Below are 25,091 nucleotides of genomic sequence, written 5' to 3' on the forward strand. Positions count from 1 at the left end.
GGGAGAAAGCTATTCAAGCAGCTCTACATGATTTTAATTTGTAGATATATGTATTATATGGTGGCACTAGTGGTAAAGAATCTGCCTGCCAGTGCAGGAGACACAAGAGACGGGTTCCATCTCTGGGAAGATTCCCTGGAGTAGGAAATGGCAACACACTGCAGTTATTCTTGCCTGGGAAATTCCATGGATAGAGGAGCCTGGCAGACTACATTCTATGGGATCACAGGAGTCGGACACAACTGAGCAACTGAGCACACACATGTACATATTATATGTGTAGATTTTGTCTGATTTACCTTTCTAATTCATGAAGTGTATTTTCACTTAGGGGATGCAGCTTACATGCGTGCAAAATAATGGCAGGAAGGTAATTCTTGAAATGTAAAACTAATTTTCCACGAGAAAGCTGCCAAATTGATACTCACATGTAAGCATTTGAGAATTAGAACATTACACTGTATTTGCTCAGTAAGATCACTAGCAAAAGTTTATCAGAAAAAAAGAAATAACATTTATCAGAAATAAGGCAAGAACAAATAAATAAACCTTCACTTGTATAGTTCAGTCTAACAAATAGAACAAATATTTTTCAAGGGCACAGAAAGATGCAAACAGAAAAAGAACATTGTTTGCTATAACTTAGGACGCATTAATACACATTCCTTTCTCATCTTAGAAAAATGCATATGATTCATTGTAGAACAAACATGTCATATTTATGTAAATTTGTTACTTAAATATTTTCAAACTCTGTAGTCTTCTTTTCTTCTAATTGTTCTTTTTTCCCATGTGATCAGATCAAGTTTCAGAGTTTTTAATGTCATCTGTGGTGACCAGGCTGACCTCTCTCCTGAACTCTAGACTCATTATGCACTTGACCCTTGGTCATACTTGGCTACCCAATAGGTCTCTCAAATTCAACATGTCCAAAGCAGAATTACTCATTTTTCCTCTAAAACTATTCCTCAGCCAGTCTCTCCCATTTCAGTAAATGGTGCCATTCTCTGCCTAACAGTGCACCCAAGACCTTGGTTTTCACTTTTTGGTCCCGCAGTCTCCTTAAGTGATTTGTTACATCTAATTTATCAGCAAGTCCTGATAATTTTATCTCAAAAATGTATCCTGAAACTTTTCTCGTCTCTCCATCTCTGCTATCACCCCTTTCACCATCATCTTCCACCTGCTTTATCGAAAGGGTTCCTAAAAATGTATAATGAGATTTGAAATAAAAGTGAAATATTTTTCCCAAAGTTTAAATTGCTCAAATTATATTTAAACATCTCAGAAGACGGATTTAAATTCTAATTCCTTCTTTCTGATAGAGATTCTAGGTGAGATTTTACAGGTGAGGAAATTGAAGCTTAGAAAAATGAAATAACTCAAGCCACATAGAAGTCAAATAATTTGCCCAGGTCCCACAACTAGCTTGGGCAGAGTTGTGACACAAATCCACTTGTGACTGACTCCAAAATCCATGTATTTTCCATGACACCCGGATGTTGTGCCTACTTGTCTGGGTTTTGTGTATACTTACATCATCACTTTAGCCTCTTCAATGAAATCCTCTTCAGACATGAAGCCTTCGTTGATGGCCTTGATAGCTACCTGGACATGTGCTCGCCATTGGCCTAAATAGACCACCCCAAACTGACCACTTCCAATCTGCTTCACAAAAGCCAACTCAGATGGATCTATCTCCCACTTTTCTGGAAAAGTAAAATATCCATGTTACAAGTAAGGAAAAATGTTAAATTTTAGAGCTAGAAAAGATCTAGGAATTATCTCGACCTATTTTATTTTTCAGAGAGGTCGAAAACATTTATAAATGAGTAGTAAGGACCTGTTACCATTTTTAATACTATCATTGTGGCTTAAAAGTGTAATTCCAGAATTCAAGTTTAAATGCAATAAGTTCTAAAGGAATTTTATATGTTGAGTCGTGCCATATAAACACATTATTTTAAATAAATAAAAGCAAACAAAGATACAAATCTCACTTACTTGGAGAGAAATTATGGCTTATCAAAACAGGCTTTTTCCTTCCCGAGAGATCCAGAAGGAAACACAGTTCTGTGTCTTTCTAAACTAAACCTGCCAAAACCAGATGTGGTCCTAAATATGTACATCCCCACACTGTTTTTGTTCTGATAAGTAAACTTATGAGGTAGATAAAACCTGGGCTCCCCCCACCCCCATCCCAGTTTCTTTTACTGTTCCTCTGCCACTCCCACTCCAAAGGGCTTTTTTGCCCTTTCTCTTTTGCAAAAAGCCTAATCAATTCATCTAATAAATATTTTCAATATTAAGATTCTAACCTATATCTAAGTGTACATTTGAAATGAGAATTACATTACTGAATATGTCTCATCCTATAGAAGCAAATCAGTGGTGGGGTGGGGGGGACTATTTTTAAAATAATGCTTTGGAGAACTCAGAATCAAATCTTAACTTTTTAGTATCCCCTTTTATATAGCAATGCCACCATCTGCTGGAACTTTAAGATAATGCATTTAAAAGAATTGAAGGGAATTCCCTGGCTCTCCAGTGGTTAGGACTTTATGCTTTCACTGTTCAGTGCCCAGGTTCAATTTCTGGTCAGGGAACTAAGATCTCACAAGCTGTGAAGCACATTCTCCTCTACTCCCCCCAAAAAAGAATTATAAGGACTAATGGACCCTTGTATCTGGCTTTGCAAGGTACTCTCCTTTCCAATAGTAGGTGTGTTTTTAAAGTAACATAGGAGAATATAGTCATGACCTTGGGATTGGCATAGATTTATTCAACAGAATATAACCATAGAAGAAAATATTAATAAATTATACTTCATAAAATCTTATTTATCAAATATAGCCCATTAAGAAAATGAAAAAGTAAGCCACAGACTGGGGAAAGATATTTCTTAAAATACATAACCAACCTAAGACTTCCTTTTCAAAATAAGAATAAATCAATTAGGAAAAGGCATATAATCCTATGGTTAAGTGTTAAATAAAAACTTCAATAGAGTTTTCTCTCACAAAAGAGAATACCCAAAATGGCAACTGAACCTATGAAAAGTTGATCAGGGAAATTGCATATTTAAACCAAAATGAGATATGCACACATACACTGCTAAGTCTCGTCAGTCGTGTCTGACTCTGTGTGACCCCATAGACGGCAACCCACCAGGCTCCCCCGTCCCTGGGATTCTCCAGGCAAGAACACTGGAGTGGGTTGCCATTTCCTTCTCCAATTCAGGAAAGTGAAAAGTGAAAGTGAAGTCGCTGAGTCTTGTCTGACTCTTAGCGACCCCATGGACTGCAGCCTACCAGGCTCCTCCGTCCATGGGATTTTCCAGGCAAGAGTACTGGAGTGAGGTATGAACAAAAACCAAGCCAGAACAAACAAAACCACAAGAATACGAAACACTGGCAAGGACAAAGATGTGGAACAGCTGAAACTCACATATGTCATTGATTGAAATATAATTTGGGATAAGCTCTTTGGAAAACTGACTAAATCTGAGTGTGTGCATACTCTATGACCCAGCAAATCTACTTCTAAGTATACATCCAACATTGTCTGGCCATAAATGTGATTAAACTTTATCAAAAGACATACAAGAATGTTCACAATAATATTATTTAGAAAAGCCAAAAACTGGTTCAACCCAAATGGCTATATAAAGAAAAATGGGCAAGCCCATTGCAGTATAGTCACAAAACAGCAGTGCAGCGCCACACAGATGAACCAACCACAGTCGACACCACGAGTGAATCCACTCATGGACCCGTTGGAGAAAGAAGCCAGACATGGATGCACGGTGTTGAATTTTGTTTATATAAAGTAATCAAAATTAGACAAAATTAATCAGACTCTAGATCTATGAACTATATACTGTTAAGAATATTTAAATATTGAAAAGTTTATTTTTTTAATGAATGAGGACCATATTTAACTTAGATAAATTGCTAATGATAGAATTTTTAAACATGTAGTATTTATGGGGTAGCAATGGCACCCCACTCCAGTACTCTTGCCTGGAAAATCCCATGGATGGAGGAGCCTGCTAGGCTACAGTCCATGGGGCCGCTGAGAGTTGGACACGACTGAGCGACTTCACTTTCACTTTTCACTTGCATGCATTGCGGAAGGAAATGGCAACCCACTCCAATGTTCTTGCCTGGAGAATCCCAGGGACGAGGGAGCTTGGTGGGCTGCCGTCTATGGGGTCACACAGAGTCGACAACGACTGAAGTGACTTAGCAGCAGAGAAATGATCTAAGCACACATAACACTCTGGAATCACTTTTCCATCCCAATTCAGAGACTGAGTCCTGGGTACCTGCTACACAATAATTGTGTTTTGTTGTTTTTTTTTTAAGCATATTCTTAGTCCCCATAGTGAGATAAATTTAAGGAAATAAAATATCACCAAATTAGAAAGAAAGATTCTTTGGCTCTTATTTATTCTTATAGATTCATAACTACCACATTCACTAGAAAATAGTTCAAACTTCACCCAAGTTCTATTTGAAAAGGTGAAAAGGACAGATTAAGCAGTTTATTTTAGTAGATCCCATTGGGAAGAAGTCATTTACCAGTCACCCACATAACCAGAGAGCAACAACCCAATCATTCAGATAAAAAGAATTGGAATTTATCAAACAGGTTCCAAATAATGTGTAATGAAATTTGAAGGAAAAGTGAAATATTTCCCCCCAAAGTTTAAATGCCCTTATGAGATGCATTTAAATCTCAGAAAGGAAATTTAAACGTTGAGGAGAAAACATTTTTCAAGACAGACATCTCAAAAGAGCTGAGAATTTAAAGAACATAGAGAAAACTTGGGGTAGACTCTTTACTGGTTTGATTTTTACTTGAGCACACATGCATACTTTACCATAACTAAAACCAGCTGTGGCCGGCAAACAACTGCCCATCAGACCAACTGGGTAACGGAGACGGGACATGAGTCCTGGGGAGAAAGAGAAACCAGCATTTCAATTCTAGTTCCTGGTACAAGAGAAAAAGCCAAATATACCAGAAGATGGAACCATTCCCTAAACAGATCAGCCAGAGAAAGTATTCTACAGCTAGTCTGTTTGGTTATTTTTCCTATTTGAAAAAGACTTTTCATAATATAGTATATGCTCATTGAACACAAGTTAAAGAAGCCAAGAAAATACAAAAATGAAAAGGTCCCTTACAAAATCTTAGTATCCAGAGATACTTTGTTATCATTTTTGTGACCATCTTTGCAAAAATCTCTATATTTGAACATATATACACATCTGTATGTTTCATGGAAATGGAAATGTTTTGCTATAAGCTTCTTACACTCAACATATAATCGATGTACATCAATGACTATAAATCGACCTTAAAATTATTTCCAAGATTTCACTATAGAAAAATATGCTGTATGCTGGAGGGAGTGAGATGAGGGTAAGAGCATGGCAAGCAAAAGGATGAGATTGAGATAGCTCATGTTTGGTGACTTTGATGTTCTTTTAATTTTTTAAAACAGAATATAGTTGATCCACAATATTATATAAGTCACAGCTGCACAATATTATATAAGTCACAGCTGTACAATAAGGTGTTTCACAATTTTCCAAGGTTATACTGCATTTATAGTCATAAAATATTGGCTGTAACTCTCTATGTTGTACAATATATCCTTGTAGCTTATTTTATACATAGCTTATACCTCTTAGACTTCAATTTTCTTAGTGAAGTAGAGAGGCAATTTGCTGATGGGCAGTGGGTAATACTGGAAAGAGGGTTTTGAGGAGAATGGTAGAAATTTGAACAGAAGAAAGCACATGCCTACTAGTGACTCTGAAGACCTAGTTGGAGTTAGAGCCCTCATTGAGTTGGGACTCCATAACACATAATCCAAATAAAAAACACAAGAGGAATTGCTTTAACACCCTAACACTTCCCTCTGAATTCAAAGTTTTTGTTTGCAAATATTTTTATTTTGTGAATTACTACCAACAGTTTCAACAAAGGTCCGTCTAGTCAAGGCTATGGTTTTTCCTGTGGTCATGTATGGATGTGAGAGTTGGACTGTGAAGAAAGCTGAGCGCCGAAGAATTGATGCTTTTGAACTGTGGTGTTGGAGAAGACTCTTGAGAGTCCCTTGGACTGCAAAGAGATCCAACCAGTCCATTCTGAAGGAGATCAGCCCTGGGATTTCTTTGGAAGGAATGATGCTAAAGCGGAAACTCCAGTACTTTGGCCACCTCATGCGAAGAGTTGACTCATTGGAAAAGACTCTGATGCTGGGAGGGATTGGGGGCAGGAGGAGAAGGGGACGACAGAGGATGAGATGGCTGGATGGCATCACTGACTCGATGGACGTGAGTCTGAGTGAACTCCGGGAGTTGGTGATGGACAGGGAGGCCTGGCGTGCTGCGATTCATGGGGTCGCAAAGAGTCAGACACAACTGAGCGACTGAACTGAACTGAAATGAACCAATAGTTTAGTGACAGTGTATCTCTCTGATAGAAACAAAAAAAGTCTGTCACTCTCTTTGCACTGTCCTTACTTCTGGTAAGGAAATGGATTGTTATGAGCTAAAATGACCAGAAGTCAAAAAGTAGATGGGCTAGTCATGGGTTTCAAGCCTCTTCTAAAATGGTCTCTCCAAAAATCTAATTTACTTCTTTCTGGAAAAGACAGCAGGCATTAAACACAGACTGTGGAACCAGTGGGTTGAATGACTCCAGTGGTTTCATAGATTTCTGTGGTTTCAAATCTTGGCTCAAATACCTATTAATGGTGTGACCTTGAGCACAACTTACGCCTGAGTTTCCTCACCTGTGAGATGGAGATGTCAACAGTATCAACCTCATCGGATTTCTCTGAGGATTAAATAAATAAATAGACATAAATAGGGTCTGCCCCAAAGTAAGTCTTCAATAAATACTAGTTGTTTCTGGATCCTGTGCCTTTCCTCTTATCATTTTTCTTCCTCTTTGTCTTATCTCTTTTCTACTTTCTTTTCTCTCTAACAACAGCCATAGTTATTAGTTTTCAACTCCTATCTTTCATCTTATTATTGTTTGATCTAACTTTAATTTTAAAAATTATCTGTATGGTATTTCACACACTGTAAGAATAATTTATATATGTATATTGTAATTTAAAAATCCCTAGGGCAATCTACAAAGCAGAAAATAAAATTTTCCTTACCCTCAGTCTCCTTCCGCAGAGGTAAACATTAACAGTTTATAGTCTGTTATCATCTTATTAGTTTAAAAATTATTATCTAAACTTTAACAGAATTTTCCTAGGCACACATGTCTGTGTGAATGTGTATTACTCTACAAAAGTGAGGCTATAAATATACTGTTTTGCACTTTTTTTTTTCCTTTATGAAACAATTTTTCACTAACATCTTTTTAGGTTAGCACATCCTGATCTGCCTCAGTACTTTTTTTAACCTCACCACCACAAACACTCAGTTTCTTAAATTTCTTCTTTGAAGGAAGAGGAAAGAAGAGTGTGAAGAAGAAAACTCAGACCTGATCTGATTCTAAGGGTTTCCATCTCTGGCCACAGATACGTCCTCACTGGCCTCACTCAAACACGTTGCCACTTCCTCTCTAACCAAATGCCCAGTGACCACCAGGAATATCCAGGTGGACTCAGCCCATGAGTGCATAAAATTTCCATGGATTTATTCCTGATATAAAAAACCAGTGTAATGGAAAATTGACTGCTTTCCAAAAGGGAATCTTTTTGTCAACACAACTTTTCATGAGAAAAATCTTAAAAAGTACTGCGCATCAAGAAATCAAAACAGTATGAAAGTTGCACTGGGTTCCCAATTCTATAATGTTGAGGTAAAGAGATTCCCCTTGGACTCAGAGTAGTCCAGGATAGACTGAATGAGGGCTGAAGGTCAGAGCTGCGATTGTAATTGTGATGGAACTTTCTGGAATCTTACATCTTTCCACAGATGATAGGTTTGCAAAAGTAGCCATTATTGCAAATAACAGCAAGAGGAGGGGGTTAAATATGACTCTGATATGGTATACTTAAGTCAGATTATAACTGTGAAAGACTATGCCTGCTCTCCAAACAGGAAATACAGAGAATGAGACATTTAAGGGTAATTTTCTACTGTAACTGTCTAGAGAGCAAATTTATAGGGGCAAAGGAAAAAAAGCATGATTCTTTAAGACATTTGAAATTTTATTACATTTAGCGCCATGTAAATTTCAAGAACAAACGTGTAGTGACTAAATGGCCTTTTGAATCTTTGTCATGTATCTTTCTTCTAAACTGGCAGAAATGTGGAAAATCAACCTACCTCTTGCCCCTCTGACTAGAAAAACAAAAAAACATTTCCACCTCTCCTGAGGAGGAGAACTTCTCAGAAGACAGGTTGTATTTCAAGCTCTTAAACATTTCTACGGGGACATTTGCTCCTGTTAAATGTCTGACCAAAGACACATAACCTGCCTGGGGCCTGGCTCCCCAAGTTTCCCAGCCTGAATTTTCCAACTTACCAGCTGCATTGTGCTGGTGATACCAGATCAACTCGGGGATTGATTGAAACAGGTGTCTTTCAGCCACATACCACTGTCCTGAGTCATTCCTTTTAATTTGATAATGCTTGATGGTAGCCTCCATATCTCTACAACCAATAAAATGTGAGTTCGTAAACAAGCAAAAGATCACTTTGGAACCAAGTCAATCATTAAGCAACAGGACTCGACTTTAAAACCTTGTATCCTCACTACACACTGAAAAGTAGATAGGATTACAATAAACAGGTGGCTCACCATTGCTAGGAAAGTTCCACAGCTATGGTATTAGGGTCTTAGATTCAAATATAACTTCAGCCAAAGATGTCTAGGTAACGTCTAGTGTTCAAAAACGTACAGCTCGTAATGGACACTTATAAGTATCTACTGAATCAGGTATCAGTCCAATGAGTAAACAAATGCACTGTGAGAGATGTGAGACAAAGAAAAGAGGAAAACCAGCATAGGGTGTCTTGATGAGCAGGTTTGTTATGGGCAAGTGGGACTTAAACCCTTTAGGAAGCCATGAGAGAAATGTGGAACACACCTCGGAGTTGTCCCACTAAAGTGCAAAGAAGCTGAGGAATTTATCCCTTATTTCACATGGATGGAGGGTCACTCCTACAATGTTCTTAGTCACTTCTAGCCCACCACGAGAACCCGTAGGCAAAGAACATTCTCAGGAAGAAAGAAACAGGAAGCTTTCTGCAGACAAGAGAGCTCTCTGTAGGTAAACCCTGGGGTTAAACAAGGGATATGAGGAAAGCATCAGCAGTGTGTGCTACAACTAATCAAATCTCCTTACCTGATACTTGAGAAAAGGAGACGAGAGAGTGTAAGTAACTTATATTTAATATCACACACAGAGCTTCTTAGGGGATAAAATTGGAACCAATTAGTTGTCCCAACATCCAGGCCAGCAATTTTCTATGTTAGGCTCTCACTTCCATTCTCTATGCGATGGTGTCTCCTTAACAATGACTATCCCAGTGACTGTTATTTCTAAAGTGACCAAAATCACAATTGCTTACCTCTTATCTCTTATAAACACAGAAATGGTGTAGGATCCCAAATGTCTTGAATCTCTGACAATAAATGCACCTTCTTTAGACTGCAAAACAATTCATTCATTGTACATGTTTATTCCTTATTTGGAAGAAAGACAAATATCTCCATAATGAAAACTAAAGCTATACTGACTTACTATAGAAGGATGATACTGTTTTTATAAGTACACACAATCTTATCTTTTAAATTCTTACAGATTTAGATGTCATACCTATAAAATAAAATAAAATTGGGATAAGAATCTGCAATGTGCGAGCATTTTAAAACTTCGCTCATGATTTTTTCTAATACTTCATTTGACAACCTTGTACCCCACCATTTAGTTATTTTTATATACTGATTAAGTAATAGATAAAAGAGCTGATGAATAAGAAGAACTCTGAGACAGATGGACAGGATTTTTCTTTACAGGAAAAGAAACAATATGGCAAGTGGGGGTGAGGGAGGCAGGGAGAAATACATCTGGGAAGCTGAGGAATGGGGAAAAAAGACCAGTTCATGATGCAGATGGAAAGAGAATAGACTTGGAGAAGTCTTGAGGGAAGAGCAAGGAGAACCATTTTGTTTGCTCTAAGGATACAGGCTTCCCAGGTGGCACTACTGGTAAAGAACCCGCCTGCCGATGCAGGAGACACAAGAGATGCAGATTCGATCCCTGGGTCAGGAAGATCCTCTGGAGAAGGGCGTGGCAACCCACGCCAATATTCTTGCCTGGAGAACCCTATGGACAAAGGAGCCTGGTGGGCTACAGTCCATGGGGTTGCAGAGTTGTATACAAGTGAAATGACTTAGCATGCATGCATGCAGGGACATAGGAGACACAGAGGGAGACATGGCAAGAGGGGAGAATATTGTAGTAAGTTTGATGTTTTCATTATCAATTGGATCCCCAATGACATTCTTTGGGCTTCCCTGGTGGCTCAGATGGTAAAGAATCTGCCTGCAATGTGAGAGACCTGGGTTTGATCCCTGGGTCAGGAAGATTCCCTGGAGAAGGGAATGGCAACCCATTCCAGTATTCTTGCCTGGAAAATCCCAAGGACAGAGGAGTCTGGCAGGCTATGGTTCATGGGGTCGCAAAGAGTCAGGCAGGACTTAGCAACTAACACTTTTGACATTCTTTGAAACTGCTTTTAAATAAACTTGAAGCTTGGACTGCTTGGTTTGGTTTGTTTGATATTATTTTCTAAATAAATCTTTACCTCTATTAAGTTTGCTTACATTCATGCAGAGGAAAATATCTCAGATCTTGTCAAACTCATGAACATTTACGTTTATGAAGTACTGGTGAGAACTGCACAACCCTAACAGCATGATGTGACCCCTCAAGAGGAACATAATACATTGTCTCCTCCTTCCAGATGCTTACCAAGAGACAAGGCTTTTTAACCAGTGGTACAGTAAAGAGCCCAGAAATAAACCCATGCTTATATGGTCAAATAATCTGTGACAAAAAAAGGGCAAGAATACACAATGGGAGAAAGACAGCCTTTTCAATAAACTGCAATGGGAAAACTGGACAGCCATGTGCAAAGGAATCAAACTGGCCTACTTTCTCCCACAATGTACCAAAATAAACTCAAAGTGGATTAAAGACTTAAATGTAAGACCTGAAACCATCAAAGTCCTAGGAAAGAACATGGGCAGTATGCTCTCTGACGTTGGTCTTATCTACATGTTTTTTGGATTTGTCTTCTCAAAAGGAAGACAAGGAAAAATGGAAACAAAGCAAAGGAAACAAGCAAAAATGAACAAGACAACATTAAACTAAAAAGCTTCTACATAGTGAAAGAAATGATCAACAAAATGAAAAGGCAGCTTACTGAATGGGAATAGATATTTACAAAAGATATATCTGATCAGGGGTTAGTACCTAAAATATACAAAGAACTCATACAACTCAACATTAAAAAACAAACAATTCTGTTTAAAAATGGGCTGAGGACCTGAAAAGACATTTTTCCAAAGAAGGCATATAGATGGCAAACAGACCTGTGAAAAGATGCTCAACACCACTAATTATCAGGGAAATGCAAATCAAAACCACCTTGAGATATCACCTCACACCTGTTAGAAAGGCTGTCATCAAAGAGACAAGTGTTGCCAAGGATGTGGAGAAAAGAGAACCCTTGTGTACTCTGTGGGATTACAAATTGGTACAGCCACTATGGAAAATAGCATGAAGATTCCTCAAATAGAACTACCACATGGTCCAGCAATTCTACTTCTGGGTATTCACCCAAAGAAAACAAAAACATTAATTTGAAAAGATATATGTTCATAGCAGCATTATTTACAATAGTCAAGATATGGAAGCAACCTAAGTATTCATGGATAGATGAATGGCTAAAGAAGATGTGGTATATATATATACAATGGAATATTACTTAGCCATAAAAAATAATGAAATCTTGCCATTTGTGACAATATGGACAGACCTAGAGGGTATTATGCTAAGTGAAATAAACCAGACAACAAGAAGGACATATACCATATGATCTCACCTATATGTGTAATCTAAAAAGCAAAGCAAACAAAACAAAAACAGACTCATAGATACAGAGAACAAATGGGTGGTTGCCCAATGGGAGGCGGTGGTAGGGAGCATGAACTAGGTGAAGGGGATTGAATTACAAACCTCCTGTTAGAAAATAAATAAGCCACAGGGATGTAATATACAACATAAGAATGTGGTCAATAATATTGTAGTAATTTTGTATGGGGACTGCTGCTGCTGCTGCTAAGTCGCTTCAGTCGTGTCCAACTCTGTGCAACCTCAGAGACGGCAGCCCACGAGGCTACGCCATCCCTGGGATTCTCCAGGCAAGAACACTGGAGTCAGTTGCCATTTCCTTCTCCAACGCATGAGGTGAAAAGTGAAAGGGAAGTCATTCAGTCGGGTCCGACTCTTCACGTCCCCATGGACTGCAGCCTACCAGGCTCCTCCGTCCATGGGATTTTCCAGGCAAGAGTACTGGAGTGGGTTGATATTGCCTTCTCCGGTATGGGGACAGATGGTGACTAGATTTACAGTGATCATTTCATAATGCATGCAAATATCAAATCACTATGTAGTACACCTGAAACTAATACAATATTGTAAGTCAACCGTGTTTCAATAAAAAAGGAGATTCAAGTACAAATGAAAAAATCTAGAATACGGACACACTACTTATTAGGACCTCTGCTATATAGTTCACGCAATACTCAGAAATAAATTCACAGTCTTATTATATCAATAAATGAGAAGAATACAAAATAAACATATCCAACTCAAGTAGGTTAAGAATTATAAAATAAACTCAGGTAAAGCAGAAGAAAAGAATAAAGGCAAAATCAGAAAATAACAAATTACAAAAACAAAAGTATAATATAGATAGTAATTACATTCAAAGTCTGGCTGTCTAGGGGAAAACCATAAAATAGGTAACCTACTAGTTAACCTACTAGTTAACCTAATTAATAAATAGTGGAGGAAATCTATTAAAAATGTCACAAGGATTCAGAAAAAAATTAAAGGATCTTCTTGGCTCTATGTAATATATTTGAAAACTTGAATAAAATGGATAATTAGCTAGAAAAACATAAAATTTGTTAAAATTGATTCCAGAAAAGCTAGAAATCTAATGGACCTAATAAATTGAAAAGCAGATAAGGTTTTATAAGGGCTTCAACATTAAAAAGCACTACATTGCACTGTGATGTTACTAAATCTTTAAAAAAAGGTAGATAGATCAATTAAATAATTCCAGAGCTTATGAAAAGAAAAAATCTTCCAGATCATACAAAGTAGGCTCAATATCCATACCATAACATAGCAAAGATTGTGCACAAAAGGGAAAACTACCAACCAGTCTTCACTCGTATCAAAGCAAAAACCCTAACTGCTGCTGCTGCTGCCGCTGCATCGCTTCAGTCGTGCCCGACTCTGTGCGACCCCATAGACTTCAGAAGCCCACCAAGCTCCCCTGTCCCTGGGATTCTCCAGGCAAGAACACTGGAGTGGGTTGCCATTTCCTTCTCCAATTCAGGAAAGTGAAAAGTGAAAGTGAAGTCGCTCAGTCGTGTCCGAGTCTTAGCGACCCCATGGACTACAGCCTACCAGGCTCCTCCATCCATGGGATTTTCCAGGCAAGAGTACTGGAGTGGGGTGCCATCGCCTTCTCCGAAAAACCCTAACTAAATACTAACAAACCGAATCCAGCAGCACAACAAAAGAATAATACACCATAACCAAGAGGGATTACATATAAGAATGTAAAAGTAATGTAACATTAAGAATTGTATTAATATGATTCAACATGTAATAGATCTGAGAAGAAAAATCGCACGAAAATTTCCATAGATGTTGAAGAAGCACTTAATTTCAATTTCTATTATCAAGGTTTTTTTATTCTTTATAAAATGGGAATATATGTATATTAACACAATAGCCCTTATTTACTTTGGTCCCAAGTCAAGCATCGTGCTTTATGTGGAAATCATTCTAACTAAAATTAGGAAAAAAGAAATGGCCACTGTCAGCAGCGGTATTTAAAACTGTTCTGAGAAACTAGCCAGTGCCATTAAATGAGGCAGAAATTAGAACCCTGAATTAAAATTGTAAAAGAGGGTTGAAATAATCTGTTTGCTACTGCTAAGATTACATACCTAAACCTAAGAGCATCAACTGAAAAACTACTACAAAAAAATATTTGAGCCACACTCGCCTTCTGTGATGGCCCATACTCTCTCTGTGGAGTGTGTCTCTCTCTAAATAAATCCACTTCTTATCTATAAAAAAAAAAAAAATTTTGAATTCATCAAAGTCATCAGTTACAAAATTAATTCATAGAAATCAAGAGATTTCAAAAGTAAAAATAAAAAGATATGCCCATTTATAATAGAAACAAAAAGATAAATTATTTTAATATAATTTTAAAAATACATGTGCAAAAGTTAAATGAAGAAAACCTTTAAATTCTCCTGAAAAATACAAAAGCATTTGCTTTTTCTAATTAGGTTTTTCATCCATCTAATATCAATTTTTGCTTGAGGCTTGGGTCTAATTTTGATTTTTTTCTATGTGAATAACTAATATATACGTCCTGGAACAAACTGGTCCCCAAACCACACTGATTTGTAATGCACAAATAATTTTCCCTAAATTAATCTTTAAATTTAATGCAAACAACAGGAAGGTTTCTTAAACAAGGCAAAGTAATTCTGAAGTTCATACAGACAAAACATATATTTTCAGAAAGTTTCTTAAAAAGGGAGACTAGCCAGAGAAACCTTCATTGTTTAAAACAGTAAAATGTACTTTGCTGTACAGCAGAAACTAACACAACATTGTAAAGCAACTATCCTCTAATAAAACTTTTAAAAATAAGTAAGTTTAAAAAATTGACAACTGTATCAATATCTCCAATGTTAAGATAACTGGGTGCCACCTAGTGCTTGATTATTGCAGCTTCTAACCTTACATATTCAAAATTGCTACTATTAATAAAGCCCAGGTTTTAAAAACTGCAGTTTGGAAACAACTTTTTTGTTGATATGTTTATAGTGGCAGAATAAAATCATGAAAAGAATGCATATGATATCAAAATTAGTATGAAAATAGCCACATGCCCCTTAACTATGAAAAACAGACCAATCATTTTTTTACTGCAAATGCAGATTTCTGCCTCCCTTAAATTTCACCAAAATCTCAAGGGAACATCTATGTAACTGGAATGTACAAAAACTCACGGTATGGTCAACAGGCTAGTCAAAACGAGAGCTTAATTATAATCCATGATGAGTGTACAGCAAATGGTTTCTTCAAAACTTCCATTTACTTACTCAAAGTGGTCAAAGTGAAGAAGGGAGTTATGTATTTTTTTCTCTTTCTTAAAAGGGTAGATGTGGTCTTTGCCAGACTATTTTATGAAACTTTAACTAACCTTCAAATAACATCTATCTGATATAAACAATTTCAGAGACTAGAAAAAGAGATTAAAAACCCCACATTCCAACTCATTTTATGATGCTAGGATAACATTTATACCAAAACCAGACAAAGAGAACAGAAAATTAGAAGCCGGGCTCACTTTGAACTTAACAGGAAAAATGCTAAATTGAGGATAGCCAAACTAGCAATATATATTTTAAATGACTCATAACCAAATGAAATTTAAGCCAGGCATAATTTTAAAAATAAAAATTGGAAAATATGTAAATTACACAAATATTTTAAGATATATAGGAAAAATATGTGTGTATTTAAAACATCATACATACATTCTTCAGACAGATTAAAGACCTAAATGTGAAAGCACATCTTTAAAACATTTAATGAAAAATATAAAATTCCTTTATTACCTCGGAAAAGAGAGGAATCTCTTAAATAAAAACAAAAAGCAGATATCATAAAGGAAAATATTGAGGGATTTGACATTAACATTTAAAAATTTTTGTATACAATAGTCTAAAGTTTACAGAAAGCCAGAAATCCAAAAAATATCATTGTAACACATAATGCCGAAAGATTGGTATTAGGAATATATTTCTTAAGTACAATACATATTGATCAGTATAAAAAAAACCAAACACATTATAGAAAAATGAGCAAAGGATATTAACAGGCATGTAACAGCAGAAGTAGGACAACTGGTCAAAGACAAATGGAAAGTTACTTCAATTGAACTGTTTACCAAAGAAATGTACATTTTAAAATACAGAATTTTTCACTCAATGAATTGGGGGAAAAATGTGAAACTACCCACTGTTAGTAAGAATATGAGTGAGTGTTAATCACTCAGTCGTATCTGACTCTTTGCAACCCCATGGATTGTAGCCTGCCAGGCTCCTCTGCCCATGAGATTTTCCAGGCAAGAATACTGGAATAAGTTGCCATGCCTTCCTCCAGGGGATCTTCCCAACCCAGGGATCGAATCTCAGATCCCTTACCATCTGAGCCATGAGAAAAGCCCATGTAGGAAATCAGCTTTTTCACTCCCTGTAAGAGTATAAATTGGTCTAAGTACTGAATCCTGATTTGAATACACAGTATCTAGTAATGTTAAATCTGCACATATCCTCTGACCAGATGATTCCATTTTGGAGTGTAATTCAAAGAACCCCTTGCCCTTGTATAAAAGATGACATGCACAAGGATGTTCTTTGCAGCACTGTTTGTAAGAGCAAAAAAATTAGAAATGATTAGAATGTTTATCTATAGTAAAATTGATACATTTTTATATAATCATAATGAAATAGTACACAATACTTGAAGGTATGTGTTGATCCTATATGCCTATGAATTAAAAGGAAAATACAATGTTTGGTTAAAAAATCAACATATATGTGCTCTCCTTGACATCAAATATTAAAACACATAAAATAGCACTATAGGTTGTTTATACACATACATGTGATAAAAGTATAAACCCATGGACAAAATGGGAACATGCTCCTCTATTGTGGTTGCCTCTGAGAAGTGAGGACCAAAAAGATAAGGGAGAGGGTGGGCCTCAACAGTTTCTGTAATGTCTTATTTTATTAAAGAATGTTATGATCAGTGCTACTATTTGTGATATCTGGGTTGTGGGTATGGAGGTTTTGCTACAAAATGCCCCATTCTACTCTTGGTAGGGAGGTCAGATTCTCACCCTGTTCTGGCTTCCTCTCAGATGCAGAACCTCATGTAGAACCCGCCCAGCCCAGTGATTCGGGCCATATTGCCTGTGACAAGCTTGCTTTCTGTGGACCGAATTGTCCACTTCCTTTCTTCAGTTCTGTCTGCTTATCACTACATCTTCCTTGTCCGTTCTGAACCAATATATAATGTCACCATGCCAGGCAGATATCACATTTGCTGTCATGTTCCCTTTCCTTGTAGCCAATGAGACCGGGCCAGACCTCCAACCTCCATCCCCACCAGCCCCTGAGAGGTCTGTGTTCCTCGTACTCAGCCTATCCCCCAAATACTAACTGCATCTTCCCTGTGTCATAGGTCATTACTGGCACTGAGTTTTGAGTTACAGAACTGATTTTTTTCTCACTCATATTACTAGATTTCCTCAACATCCAACATCAGGTCATAATGACATGCATACTTCTCAGCTACTTTCTAGTTTTGACTATGCATTTACCCACAGCTGATACTTACCGTCAGTTGGAAATTTAAACTACACTCAGTTTTGTTTTGTTTTGACCTAAATGAGCAGTTTTGATCTAAGTTTGATATTTTGGCTGCTCCACTCTTCCTTTTGTTCCCAAAGAATGAAAGTGCAGCTGCATGTATTTTTCTGTATCTGTGCTTTTTACGAGTCTAAGCTAAGCTCAGGAGGACAGAGAATCTATTGGACTGACATTGATGCAAATGTATACAGGCAATTCAAAGAGACCCTTCTGGCAGAATGCACTTTGGAGTGAATGAAGCAGTTTTGGTATGTTAGAGATGAAATCATTTCAGGAGAAAGATATGTGAAATTGTGGTGAAAATCAATGGAAAACATGATTTGATATAAATTAATCTATTTTAATACAAAATGTAGTAGCAGTGAAGTTGTAATAATATTTTAGAACTAAAAAAAAAATCAGGAAGTAATAAAACATTTTTAGCTGAGTATTTATAATTCACCTCTCTCAGAAATTTTGAAACTATCCACAAAATGACTCATGAATAAATTACCTCTTGTCTCAAAAGACGTTCTGCCTGATTTCTAGTAATATTCCTATGGTACCACCTGTAAAAGCAATAAAAATAATTTTTAAGTGTTATATATCATTTATTTCCAGAAAAATACCTGTTCCATTTCCTTTATTTTAAAAAACACACTCCAGAACTAATTTTATAAATGGACTGATTAATTCACATAAACAATCATGTACTATAATAATATATCAATTGATTTTTTAACACAGTTATATTAATTGCAAGCCAGTATCTCATTTTTCTACCATATTTCAATTCAACTTTCTGAAACACACTTGGTTTAACACACTTAATTTTGAATGGTTTAACTTCCTGAAAATTTCCATGAAATGTGTGTGGTTAAAAAGCCATCATCTTCGATAAACACTTTCCTGAGCTTTGGTTAAACCCAACTAAAACATACACATTTCTTTCCCCTCAGGAATATCTTATTTGCATGCTTTTACATGTGCTGTTACCTTTCCAAACTTAAAACTCATACTGACTCATCTGATTCTCCTAAATATGTTGTTGTTGCTGTTTAGTTGCTAAGTCATGTCCAACTCTTTTGCAACCCCATAGCTCACCAGACTACTCCGTCCTTGGGATTTCCCAGGCAAGAATACTGGAGTGGGTTGACATTTCCTTCTCCCAGGGATCTTCCCCAGTCAGGGGTTGACTCACATCTCCTGCATTGGCAGGTGAATTCTTTACCACAGAGCCACCTGGGAAGCTCCAAAGTATGTCACCTTGTAGTAAACTCAGTAATTTACTAGAGTAAATGGAACAACCAGTATACTAATCACCCCACCCACACCCTCCTGGGCCTCATATTCTCCTCATTCTGCCCTCACTCACTAAACTTCCATCACATTGGATTTCTTTCCTGGCTGAAATTCACCAAGCCCTTTTCTGCCTCCAGCCTTCCTGTTGTCTCTGCATGAAACACGTCATTAAATGACCTTAAAATATCAGACGTTCACACAGTAATCATAATTAATGAACACTGTAATTTAAACATATGGTTTTGGGACCTCCCTGGAAGTTCAGTGGTTAAAACTTCATCTTCCAATACAAGGGGTGTGTGGGTTTGATCCTTGATCTGGGAGCTAAGATCTCACATACCTCAGGGACAAAAGACCAAAAACAAAACAGAAGCAATATTGTAACAAATTCAGTAAAGATTTCTTTTTAAATGGTCCACATAAAAAATCTTTAATAAAAATTTTATTAAAAAAAAAATAAACAAATGGTTTGATGTGACAGCACCTAAGCAGTAAGCAAATGTTGTACAGGAAAGAGAGAGGAAGTGACAATAGAACAATGGAGAGGAAAAGAAAAATGGAAACACTTTCATTTCAAAACAAGATTTTAAAAAGAGGTTAATCTAATATTACCAGAAATACTATTTTTGTGGACAGCGGAAGAAAGGGTGTGTGTATAACCAGGCATTAAGTCAAGTGAGGGAGTCCAGTGGTGGCTGAATAAGACTCATACCTGCCTGGGACAATGGAACCTATCTCCTCATGTGGACTTCCCCTAACCTTCTATAGTAGAGGTTAGGGGAAGTCTTTCTACTTTCTATAGTAGAAAGCTGCCACTAACTAGCATGGCCAGGTTTTTAAAATATTAATGCGCTTCAATTGAAAATGGTCTTTTAAAAAGATGAACCACAGAGAACAGGAGATGATTACAGATGATTCTAGTCAAAGTCATATAACTACCTATTGCTAATGGGAACAAGAGTAACTGTGAATTTAAACTGTGCCTATCATTCAATACTTGTTAATGAATATTCTTATTGTGGGAGGGAATTTCAAGATGAGTCTGAGACCTCTTGTTGTAGAAAGAAGAAATTCTTTCAAAATAAATGAGGCAGAGTTAAATTCAAGGGGACCAGTTTAAACAGGCCCCCATACTGGCTAAGTTATGAAATATGGGTCTAAAAAGAGACTAATGATTATAGCTCACTGAAAGAGACTGAAGTTGTGAAAAGAGAAGACTGCATAATGACACTCAAAAAGGGAGGAATTAACATAAACTGATTTTTTTCTAAATAATGTTTCTTTACCTGCTGTCATGTTGGTATTAATTTTGTTGCTTTGTATTTATTTATTATAGTGATAAATAAAATATATTGTGATTAAATATAAATTAAAAATCCATCCGTGTGGAAGTCATTCTCAGAATGACTTCAAAAAAGTAACAAAAGAACCAGATAGAAGTATATGATGAATTTAAGATCAATTAAAATAAGGCAGAATTCCATCTGCATTATGATAATGATAAGTAAAAGGCAGAAAAAGGATAAATGTAATTTAGAGGAGGTTGAGGCATGGTATTTCAGAATTTCAACTATTTAAGTCAGATGATAAAAGGTAGAAGAGTTTTTTGTTTTGTTTTATTTCAAATAGGTAAGGCTGCAACTTCTTTACTGAGACAATACTGATTATAAAACTAACATTGAATGATGTCAGTAGAACCCCCAATACACAGGATTGGGGTGGGGATTCTATTAATACATTTTTTAAAATCTACTACATCTAACTGTGGTTGACTACAACCATCACATATGGAACTTATATGTAAGCCTCCCATGCGCCAGTCTTAGATGTCTAATCAATAAAGAACAGTATTGTGGCTTTGAGTTTTAGACCTGGAAACCCTATTAGATCTGAGAAGGTTAATTTGCTTCACTTGGTGACTTTCTGACCCTGAGAAGATTTAAGCATTTAGTGTAGAGAAAATGAGGTAAGTCACATTCATAGCTCAGGATAATCAATGTCTGCTACTTAAAGTATCAAAAATTTTAAGAGAATCTGGCATATCAGATTTTTTGTCTTTGCTTGAAGATTTATAACTAATCTTCAACTTGTTTACCAGCTGAGCCACAAGGGAAGCCTCTGATAGCTCAGTTGATAAAGAATCCCTCTGCAATGCAGGAGACACCAGTTCAATTCCTGGGTGGGAAAGATCTGCTGGAAAAGGGATAGGCTACCCACTCCAGTATTCTTGGGCTTCCCTGAGACCTGGGTTTGATCCCTGGGATGGGAAGATCCTCCAGAGTAAGGGAAAGGCTACCCACTCCAGTATTCTGGCCTAGAGAATTCCGTGGACTGTAAAGAGTTGGACACAACTGAGTGACTTTCACTTCACACTTCAACTTGATATTTGAAGTTTGAGAATAACTAATTTTTAAAATGATATTCACATGGTTAAAATAACTCAATTCACATTATGTTTAATTAAACATTTATGTTTAATTTATTACATTTCCAGGATCATGTAAGGACGTACAAGGGACTATTACAATTGCAAATTTGACGGGTCAGGCATGTCCTTTATAAAGAAAACTGAATTTATTCAGTTTATTAATGCAAGTTAAATGTTTCAGGAAACTTAATTAACTGAGTTTGTAAGTAGGATGGATTGTTTAAGGATATTTTTATGTCGAGTATACATTTAGGTAATTGTTCTTGTTTTTTAGATTTATAAATAGTATATCAAGATTTTAAAGTTCAATTTGAAGGCTTACTGAAAACAAAGTTTTTTCATTGTAATGTTGATAATTTGGATATTAATTTCAAACCAAAGTAGCCATAAACATTTCTCTGTATAAAGGTTCCCCAGAGATGTCAGAAGCCCACGTGGACAGCATTCCTTCTTCCATCAGCCCCCTATCTCCTTCCTTTCTCCTTTAGGCCTCAAGTCACATCCTCAGAAAGGTCTTCCTCACTCAACATGCTCATTTAAATTATATTCCCTCCCCTCTTGTTTCCTTCCCATGCCCCATACTACTCCTTCATAACACCACAATTTAAAATGATGTATTTGTGAATTCAGGGTTGCTTAATGTCTATTTCCTTGTGAAGCTGTAAGTTCCATGAAAACCAGGACTCCTTCTGTGTATTCCATATTGTGTTTCCACTGCTTACAACAGCTAACATCTAACATTATCCTAAGTACATAATGATAAAGATCAAACAAATTAAGTGGAGGACTGAAGTAACTCTGAATGTAGTGTACCAGTTATACTAGGCAAGGTGGACAAAGCTGTCAATGTCTTTCTTGTTTCACAGTTCAAGGAAATAGTCATAACTTCTAGAATGTATTGAAGAGCTACTATGTACCGAATGAGACAGGCATTATTGTCCCCAGGGTTCAGATCATTCAGAGATTTAACGGCATTAGGTAACTTTGCTCAGAGCTGAACCATTAGTCAAGAGGGATGCCAGGATTTGAACCCAGATTTCTCTGATTTCTAAGCCCGTACTACTGCACTTCAATGTGGGACAGTAGTTTCTGTACAGTCAGTAGAATGGTGCTTGGTGCATAGTAAGTGGTTGATCAATTTTAGTGATTTATATTGATGATCTATATTTTAATAACCTTCTTGAAACCATAATAAAATTTAAAATTGGTCTTTTCATAATTAAAGTCATTATAAAAGAAGGCTTACAGAAACATAAATCCAGGCTAAGGAAATGAGATGATCAGAGTGGTTTAATTTGTGATCCAGTATCTGCAGTATAAACAAGTTGTTAAAGCCAGACGCTAAGCCTGGTCTAAACAGGGGAAGCAACAAGCACATCAATTCATAACAGAAGGAAGAAAAGTAGCCCTGCTGATTACTGAGCATCCACTTGCTAACCACCAGGCACTGTGTTAGGTACCTTCACACAGGTCTCCTTTAATTTCCAGGAAAATCCAAACTGAAGTTAGAATATGGTGATAAAACCATCTTATTTTTCTGGTTTTTCTTAGCAGGAGATTTTCAAACAAAATTTTCCCTGACCTGGCCTTCAAAGAGTTCAAAGAGACCTGTTTGTGCTGAGCAGCTTCAGCTGGGGCTAGTGGTGAGTTCCTCTCCCCCACCACACCCCCCTGCCTACTCCCACCCCCAACTCCATGCATGGGGCATGCCTGAGCAACTGTAGAGAGTTGTGGGGCTATTTGCTAAGGAAGGCGGGGTCAGCCACCTGGGGGCTTTGAGTGGAGAAGGAATTTCAGGGTAGAGCTAAATGACACAGATCAAGAGAGGGGTTATGACAAGCTAAGCAAAGGAGAGGAAGAGAGAAGAGACACTGTGATGGAGCTGAGGACAGAGACTTGAGGAGAATGGAAACAGACAGCAGAAAGGTCTGGTAAGGTTATGGGTGTTTTCAGTGACGGATGTGCTGAGTCTGGAGTTTCCCAGGTGGCACTAGTGGTAAAGAACCTGCCTGCCAACGCAAGAGATATAATAGACGCAGGTTCTATCCCTGGGTTGGGAAGATCCCCTGGAGGAGGGCATGGCAACGCACTACAGTATTCTTGCCTAGAGAATCCCATGGACAGAGGAGCTTGGTGGGCTAAAGTTCATGGGGTCACACAGACTCAGACATGACTGAAGCGACTTGGCAGGCAGGCAGGCATGCTGAGTCTGGCCTACAAATGGGCTTCAATAAGCAGCAAGGCAGTCCAAGGCTGAGTTCTCTTTTAATTTGCCTGGTTCTCAGGCAGGTACCTGTTCTAATGCCTCAACTCACATCACCTAATACAACCTACTAGAACATATGCTAATTGCAAAACCAGTATCTAAGCCAGGGGAGGGCACTCAAGTGCTCAAACTGCAAACCTAAATTTATAAAAGACTAGGAAACCAACCCAGAATACTCTTTGGAAGGAGTGATGCCGAAGCTGAAACTCCAATACTTTGGCCACCTGATGCAAACAGCTGATTCATTGGAAAAGACCGTGATGCTGGGAAAGATTGAAGGCAGGAGGAGAAGGAGGCAACAGAGGCAACAGAGGATGGATTACCAATTCATGGACATGAACTTGGGCAAAGTCCAGGAGATGGTGAGGGACAGGGAAGCCTGCCAAGCTGCAATCCCAGGGCTCCCAAAGAGTCAGACATGACTTGGTAACTGTACAACAAGGACCACTCCTAGCCCTGTCACTCTCTATCTATACATTAATATCTCAACCTTATTTTCTGATCTGCAGATTGAGGGGTTAAATAGTGCTTGCTTATGTTTTATCTTCTAAATCCATTAATATATTGTAAAAAGAATGCATTTCTAAGCAAAACTCTAGTGAACATATCAAAAGTTCTTCTGAACTATAGCATTAGCCTATTTCTCATCTTCAGTGATTTCTAAACACTTCAAAACATGAGTCAAACTATAGTAATATGTCTGTATATTAAGTCTAACTTAATTAATGAACAACTGATGTCACTTTTTATTTTTATTTTTTATTTTTGGTCAAGCTGCACAGCATAGAACATCTTAGTTCCCCAACCAAGGATGGAACCCATGCCTCCTGCAGTAGAAGTGTAGAGTCTTAACCACTGGACCACCAGGGAAGTCCCCATTTTTAAAATAATAACTTTTCCACTTAGGACATGCAGTAAAACAAGTGCAAGATGAGTGTTTGGTTTCTTGTAGTCACTGTTAAAATTTTCTTTAATTGGCCATACAAAACAAAAAAAAAGTAATTTTAAGAAAAAGAAGTTTCTGAATCAGCCATTATTAAGATCAAAAATCTAAGCTAAAGCTTCCAAATGTGTTACTTTCTTTTCCCTTTTCAGACCCAAAACAGTATGTATACTAATAAGTTACCCAAATGTACCTGATTTTTATAGATTAACCATGGGACATATTTTGGAGGACACTTACTCATATATTTCTAAATTAGTTGGTTTGTTTTCGGTCACATAGTTGCTTGGAATTAAGCCTTCATTCCTACAAACACAAAGCAAAAATCAAAATTTTGACACATCTGTGGTATTATTGTGGCGAAGATCCCTTTAAAAAACCTCAGGGATGCAGAGGAAAATCAAATTCATTTG

General features: G+C 37.2%; 1 protein-coding gene across 3 annotated transcripts in view; it reads right to left on the reverse strand.

Moving 5' to 3' along the window:
* TXK (TXK tyrosine kinase) overlaps positions 1-25,091 on the reverse strand; it is a 60,845-nt gene that overhangs the window by 11,465 nt on the left and 24,289 nt on the right. For all 3 annotated transcript variants that reach the window (XM_070372362.1, XM_070372363.1, XM_005904585.2), the window contains 6 exons: positions 24,919-24,984; positions 18,254-18,308; positions 9,558-9,637; positions 8,509-8,636; positions 4,886-4,960; positions 1,538-1,709 (listed from right to left, as the gene is read on the reverse strand). In XM_070372362.1, coding sequence (XP_070228463.1) covers positions 1,538-1,709; positions 4,886-4,960; positions 8,509-8,636; positions 9,558-9,637; positions 18,254-18,308; positions 24,919-24,984 — 576 coding nt within the window. The remainder of the gene's footprint in view (positions 1-1,537; positions 1,710-4,885; positions 4,961-8,508; positions 8,637-9,557; positions 9,638-18,253; positions 18,309-24,918; positions 24,985-25,091) is intronic.

The sequence above is a fragment of the Bos mutus genome, chromosome 6 (genome assembly GCF_027580195.1).
Source record: "Bos mutus isolate GX-2022 chromosome 6, NWIPB_WYAK_1.1, whole genome shotgun sequence".
NCBI classification, from domain to species: domain Eukaryota; kingdom Metazoa; phylum Chordata; class Mammalia; order Artiodactyla; family Bovidae; genus Bos; species Bos mutus.